Here is a 7,718-nt window from a genome sequence, read left to right on the forward strand (position 1 = left end):
ATTCAATGAACGCTGTGTGTTTGTGGCCTTTGTCTGCGCTAGACAATGCAATACACATCCGCCTAACGAACTGCTGTTTATGTAATGAAAATGACGAGTTTGTTTAAGCAAGGAAGTTGAAACCTCCTTGGTTTAAGACATACTTTCCTATTTATAAGCCAAGATCTATCCCTAGCATTTATTTCTTTCCGACATGTAGAAATGAATATGAATGGCCCGTTCAATACGCGCCGACCGTAGGATTTCCAAATAAGTTGGAAATATCGGGCCAAACAAATCACAGCTTCATTAATTATGATTGTTTTTTTAGTATTTTGTAGACCTTTCTTTCTGACCTTGATTGTATTCCTAAAAATGTGGATGTCGTTTCTTTTTATAGTTGTATTTTGTTCCACTTTGTTCTGTCAGACGATGTCACGGGTAGACATACCAACCATTCAATACCCCCCGACACTCCCCCTTATTTTGTGTTTAAAATGTAAACCTCATTGCTTATTAATTGTCCAAGCATAGCCTAGGCTGGATTGCAGGGGTAGTAGTTGCCGTAAACAGTACACCCGCGACCCAAGCTTGGCTTTGAGAATAGGCGCCGCCAAGCCTTTGTCTGCCTAATTCCCCTACACGTCTGGTGTAAGGGTCCTAGAAATTCCTGTACAAGCGCGAGTCCAGGTATGTAAGAAAAAAACAAGGACATTACACGCCGAACCAGGAAAGTCATGTACACAGCCAGGACACAGAACATTTCACAGGTGTGTAAGTCCCTTGAAACACCTGGAAATTATTGATTTCGTGCAGTGTATTTCTAATTTTAATGCTTTAAAAATTGCTCTGGGTTGCTGTAAAAAGGTTTAAGTCAACCAACCTCCTTTATAAGATTGTGTATACATTATCATGTAAAGAAAAGTGAGTGCAGAAATACCAAATTTCACATTGACATATACATGTGGCAAGTACTGGCCTAAAATTGAATTGAATTCTTCACAGAGAATACCAATACCACAAACAAAATGTTCAGAATTTCTTAATGTAACATTAAAGCTAGCAAACAAATTACTTTTAATTTAATATTCACCTCCACATGGTCTTGCCTAAAACAAACTACCACCCTGTGAAATACAATCATCAATATGCTGACCAGCCTCTCTAACTCTGTCCTGCCACTTGCTACCTTATGTAATCAAACACCACAGGGTGTCTGCCTCTTTAGTAGTAACCATCTGGTCCAAGGTCATTGACCTTATTTATTTGTGGAAGGAGTACAGAGGAAGAACAAGAAATAGAGCAAAAACAATATCTTTCCCTTCTGTGCAGGCAAACATAACTAGTGGTGAAGCTGGTAAGATTTGTCTTGTGCAGACAAGTTCAAAATTAACCTGCATGAGTACAGGTAGAGAATGTAGAAAAACATATTTCGAGCCCTTTTACTGCTTGTAAGACGTACTTTGTTGTGCACGTCTGGTGATTCAGTGACTTCTTGCTACCAAAGCATAAACTGCTAAAACCATAAACTCTATAATAATCCCATTGGAAGATAGTTTAATCAGATTACAATCAGCTTACACTACAACAGGATTTGGAATAAACCCACAAGAACAGCCGCTGCGTCAGTAACAAGATCATTGCATTATTGTACATTCTTTTCAAGGCAATACTGATTTGACTATATGGATGACATCCTCTGGGCACTGTAAACTGATGCGAGCGTGGAAAAAATAAAAATAAAAAGTTGGGCAAAAAAGGTTGCATTCAATTATCTATTAGTAATCAGGAAAGTCGAAGAAATGAGTGGAATGTGGCAATCAGTAAATTCTATCATTTTGTTCTTCCACATCTTCTTTGAGTTTGACTGTGGAAGACAAGTCAGGGTGCAGCTAATACACTTGGCAAAAAAATTACAAAAAAGACATTCTATGATATTTAATTTAGGAATCTGCATCTCCCATGAATCTGTTTTCCAATAATTTCCTGCAATTAACCGCCTATATTTGCTCACTTTGCAGCTTCCTTCTACGATTGACATTATAACATCTACATTTTCTAAAAATAATTCCAAAAAGGTATATACTTCCACAACCTTGGAAAGCTATGTTCAAACATATATCCAACCCCACATCCCCGGTACGATGCACTCCTGTATACATGTATATCTAAACTATGCACACCTGGGGGTATTGCACTAGAAACCTGTAAATGGATGTTATATAACCACATGCCCTTTTTTTTTAATGGATGGAAATTGATGCTGCCGTAAATGTTATCCATACAATGAAGTCAGTCTAGCATAATGTCTAACACTTTTCTGGATTACCAGTGCTTAACATATTCTGTAGTTACACAGCCATAAATAGCTGAATCACCCAACCTTTTCTTTCAAAGACATATAAGATTATCAGTGAAGTGGATCATAAGATCATGACACATAATCCTAGCATGAACCTGACATCTTTAAACTTACAAAGATGCATTTTCCCCATAAATAGAAAAAGGTCCTTTGCAGCTTGACCCAACATAATGAATCAATGATCTTAGAGCTTTATCAAGATTTGATGCACAGAAAACAGATGACCTGATAAAATGGCTTACGTACATAACATGAACATCTTATAGCTCAAATCTACTGGCTGGAAAAACCATTTGGGGTATTTGAACAACTGTCAGATACATCTTACATAAAAGGTGGAAGGGGATGAAAAGGATTTGAATCTAGGTCAACCTGTCAAAGGTGATCTCAAGGCGCTGATTGTGAAGAATTATCAAACACAGAGTAATGCCACTTTTTCCTCTAAAAGGCCCTGTTCTAAAAGGCACAACCGCACTCCTCTGCAGCATAGAGTCTGCAAATTTTGTGATCTACAACAGGTAGAAGATGAACAGCATTTTATTTTACACTCTGTATTATAAATTGTACCATAAGGAAAGGATTGTGCTTTATGAATATATCAGAAAAGAGTTTCCATATTTTGAACATCTTAATGTAACGGATAAATTTCTATTTTTGATGCGCCTAGATATAAACCCTGTATATTAAACATTATTTGTTCCTATATCTACAGCTGTACAAAGAAGCGAGAAGATGTCGACCATCCTGTTAGCTTAGTACCTTCAATTAGTTAAATTGTATCTTGTTATCAGTGACCTGTACCTAGCCCGTCGAGGCATGAATGTACAATAAAGGTCTTTCATTCATTCATTATACAAGACGTCTATGACAGCAATTGAGAGCATTCTTAAGTTAGACTGCCTGTAGAGTTTGTCAGGGATTCTTGTTGATGTATTTACTAGTAGTTCTTTCATTGCCGTATTGAAAATCATGCATTTATAGAAAAATCATGTCAACACATGCACCCAACACATGTATTCAACAAAAGTCAGGCCTTCGTAAAATGGCTCTCAAGCCTTCGTAAAATGTTTCTCAAATGTGCTGTTTAATTGTACTTCCATCCGTCGACTCTATATCCTTAAATGCCCAGTTTTTAAAATATACTGTAAATGTAGAAACATTGTGGAAAAATGTTCACGGTGGTTTAAATTTCGCGGTGAAGCGGCCACCGCAAAAACTGCGAATAATTAACCACCATGAACATTTTTCCATGGCAGTAAGAGATTACAGTGCATGGTACTACCGCGAACATAAAACCACAGCGAAATGTCCCCTTTCCCGCTTCCGCGAAATTAAGTCCCACAAACTTAAATGCATCTACAGTATTAGATATATGTCAGCCCGCGAATATAGCTGAACTACTGATACACAGAGGCAAATATTACGTAAACACACTTACCTGTGTCTTCCAGCTCATACTCCAGCTCGTGTAAACCCCTTTCCCTGTTCACCTCCTTCAGTTTGGCGTAGGGGAACTCGTTTTGCGGGTACTTGTACAGGGCACGTGTGTAGGAATGTGTAGGGGTGGAGTCCAGGTAGTAGTAACACTCCTTACAGTCTTCTCCATGGTTTCCCTCAGGACCTGCCATTACACAAGAATGTAAGGTTAAGAATCATGAAAATCTGCTCTCCCATCCTTCAGAAATGTGTGACATAAATGCTCCTGTAATTCCAGAACTAGCTGCTAGGTGGCCCAAGATTTATGTCACTTCTTTCCAAGCATAAGAGCCATCTAACACCCAAAAATTGTGACAATGAAATGCATACAAGTATGTACATCAAGAACATGCAATTTCAAGACTGGAAGTTCTACTGCAGTACCTAGGAAAGCTGCTATAGGGCCCCCAAATGCAGCATATATGGAGTTTGTCGAAAATTTGAGTAGGTCCTTACTCTTTCCCTGTTGCTTGGATAAAGTTTAGTTTTGTGATAATTAGAGTTGGGTAACAGTACATAAAATTCAGGTCCAGGTATGGTCCAGGTCCAGAGGATCAGGTCTGGGTCTGGACCTGAACCTGGACCTCTTTAATTGTCTGTGAAAACTTGAGATATTATCAAAAAATTATCCATTTTGCTACAAAGGAATCTGTTTGGTCCTTGGTTTGATTAAGTATCTGACTTCTACAGTAGTGGCATTTTAAAATCCTCTTTTCATGCAAAACACTAATGCATATTATTAAGACCAAGTTTGACTGTAGAAGTTTGACTGTAAATATATGAACTATCCTGTACTTTGCTTCTTACCAGTATTCTATTGGACCGGTGAGCCCCAGCAGGACTATAATTGGTTCATTTTCTAATTGGTCCCAAAACCGGGTCACTGTTGTTTTTTTTCAAGTTCAGGTATTTCAAGACCTGTCCAACAAGAAAAACATGGTTTTGTACCAGTCTAGTACACTGTACCCACCCCTAATGATAAAATGTCATTTGCCAAGACACATGAACTTTCATGCTTAAGTACCTGTAAGTCCATAAAGCCTTTCTTTCAGAATGGGGTCCTTCCCGTTCCAGAGGCCCAGTGCAAAACAGAGCCGCGCCTGTCTGTCTGTTATTCCCAGAATTCCATCCTCTCCCCAGCGGTATGCTCGGGAACGTGACTGATCGTGGGAAAAATAGTCCCAACTGGAAGAAAAACAAAGATTTTTACACTGACAGGTACTCAAAGCATCGTGAGGTCGTGTGGCATAAGACTAAGAGCAAATAATGTGTTTTACCCCTGACTAAAGAGTGTTTGGGTTCAAATTAATCTTGACAAATGACTCTAATATGCAGACTGTGCATGGAGGAACGACCTTGTTGGCACTCTGGATAAATTGTATATGCATTCATGAATAAAAAATGCAGCAAGTCCTCCCTATTTATGTGGAGTTAGTCAGCTGGTTTCAAGATCAAGAACAAGAATTGGAAGCCATTTGAGGCTGAAAAATACTTAGTAAACACAAGGACATGCAGACTCCCAACACAGACGATCCAATATGGCGACAAGAAATTGCTTTGATCTTGAAACCGGTGGATTAACTTAACAAATAACTGGTAAATTTATTAACTTTTAATAGGACTTGCTGCATCTTAATTTTTATTTATAAATGCATTAAACAATGTATCCAGAGCACCATACAAAGGGGTTGCCCCATATACATTGCATATTTGAGCCATTTGAGGTTGTTTGAGGTCGCTTGAAGTGTTAAGGCAGACCAACATGAGGTGGTTTACCAGGTACTGTAAATGCAGAAACTTTCGCGGTTTGTTTGAGGTTTTCGCGGTGGCAGCTTTACCGTGAACTAAAAACCACCGCGAACACTTGGCTAAAGTGCATGGTGCTACCGCCAACTTAAAACCACCACGAAAAGCCCTTTTTCCCGCTACAGCGAAATTAAATCCCTGCAAACTTAAATACATTTACAGTATGCAATACAAACAAATACCCCTGTCAGTACTGGTCACAAATTAAGAATCAATGTTATTCCATTGAAGTACAATCTTTTTTCCACTTTCTTTTGTACTTTCACATCAGGCTTAAATGGTATAGACTACAGGGAAGCAAGTTCATTTGCCTTTCACTTCCTCTTCCGAGAAATTCTTTTGTAACTAAAGAGACTGACTTGAAGACTGACTCAGCAATTTTTCACTTACAATTTTACGCACCAAAGAGTCATAATTTGTGGTGGTCATTAAGCTCTAAAATATCATAATTTATAACGTTACATTCATTTGGCTTTTGAACCTACCTGCTACTAGAAACCCTCCACATTAAAAGTTTCTGCACGCTGAACTTTACTTCCGGGTTCTGGCAAAGTCAGTCTTATTTGAGCCATATCCCAGTTAATATTCTATTTGCATATCAATAATGGAGTCACAAATTAGCATGAATGTGTCCTGATATCATAAACCAGAAATCTGGACATTCATGACTTTAACGAGAAGAAGAGCCTGAACAGCACGGGTACTAAGCGAAGTAACATGTGTTATTGACATATCCATTGTTGACACGCGGATAGGAAAATATCGTGTAGAAAAACTCGGATATTTTAAGAAATAAGGACTCACCAAGACCCGTCTTCAGAGTAATCTTCCCTCACAGTCCCCCACTGTCGTTCAGACAGGTAAGGGCCCCATCTTTTCCAGTTTTTGAGGCGAAGTTTGTCTTCTGCGAGCCGGTCTATCTCTTTCCCTGCCGCCATTTCATGAATGAGTGACCTGAAATAAGTTCAAAGAGTGATGGCAGCAAAATGTAGTCGAGTATATGTCAATCAAGATCAAGCAAAACAGTAACGTGATCCTTTGATGTTCACAAATAAATATGAAATAGAATACGACATTGATCTACTTTAGTGAAGAAAATAGTATTTATCAATGTTATTGTTTTAACCGGCATTACCTAAACGCAGACTTTACATTTGTCTGCTGTTAAATTGAGTGGGCGTGGCAGTAGGCAGGACAGCTACAGTAAATATATGCACAGCTTTAATATTTGTACATAAATATTATTCTTTGATCTAGGTTAATTTTTATCCACAAATAATTCGGAGAAAGAGCTGCGTCACGCGGTGTATTCTTTTAAAATGTGCCTAGTCATGACTGAAGTCTACTTTGCATCAACTGCAACGTCTCTAAGTATTGAGTTACAACGATATAATTTTACAGTTTTGCAAACTAAATCAGGAAGGCATATCCAGACTCCTCTAGAGCAAAGAATTTGTACCTCAAACACGACAGAAGACAAACTGCAAGTTCGTCGTAAGTGATACTGTGGGTCTACTGTCTATCTCTTGTCACACCGCGATGTTTTTGTGAACATTTACTTTAAGCTGAGCATAACAAAAATGTACACTCATTCATTATCATCAACATAATCGCCGTACATGTAGTAGCCATCGAAGTGGGATTAGTTCTTCAGATATTCTGCGATTTCAGCTCTGCTTATTACAGCCAAACGTTTCAAGTTTCTAGTCACCATAAAACTTCGAAGGCTGGGAAGAAAGTGGTAAGAACTTAATTAGTTTTGTAATTTGCAGACTCAAAATTACCTAAGGGATATTTGCTCTCAGGAGAAATTTGGTATTATCAGTACGTGCCCCGTACGTCGTTAATACTAACTATGTACTCTTAATTACACTTAATCAACTCCAATGACGTATGGGCGTGTAGTCTGTACCCTAGTTGTTTGTGTGTGTGCGTGCGTGCGTTGCAGGCGGAATATTAAAAAAAAAACCTCTGGATGGATTGCGATGATATTTGGTACTTAGGTAGCTATTGTTGACGCAATATCAAGTTCGGTTTTGGGGCCTCCTGGTGGCCGTACTTGGCACTGCAGCAGAACTTTTGTTTTCTGTATCTT

General features: G+C 38.6%; 1 protein-coding gene across 1 annotated transcript; it reads right to left on the bottom strand.

Moving 5' to 3' along the window:
* Nucleotides 1–3,779: 3,779 nt before the first annotated feature.
* LOC118425854 (uncharacterized protein YMR196W-like) lies at nucleotides 3,780–6,585 on the bottom strand (the record flags this gene model as incomplete). The annotated part of the gene is given in 3 exon segments (XM_035834969.1): nucleotides 3,780–3,962; nucleotides 4,842–5,002; nucleotides 6,428–6,585. Coding segments are annotated over 3 exon segments (478 nt in total), but the record flags the coding sequence as incomplete, so codon positions are not given.
* Nucleotides 6,586–7,718: the final 1,133 nt, after the last annotated feature.

The sequence above is a fragment of the Branchiostoma floridae genome, chromosome 11 (genome assembly GCF_000003815.2).
Source record: "Branchiostoma floridae strain S238N-H82 chromosome 11, Bfl_VNyyK, whole genome shotgun sequence".
Classification (NCBI taxonomy): Eukaryota; Metazoa; Chordata; class Leptocardii; order Amphioxiformes; family Branchiostomatidae; genus Branchiostoma; species Branchiostoma floridae.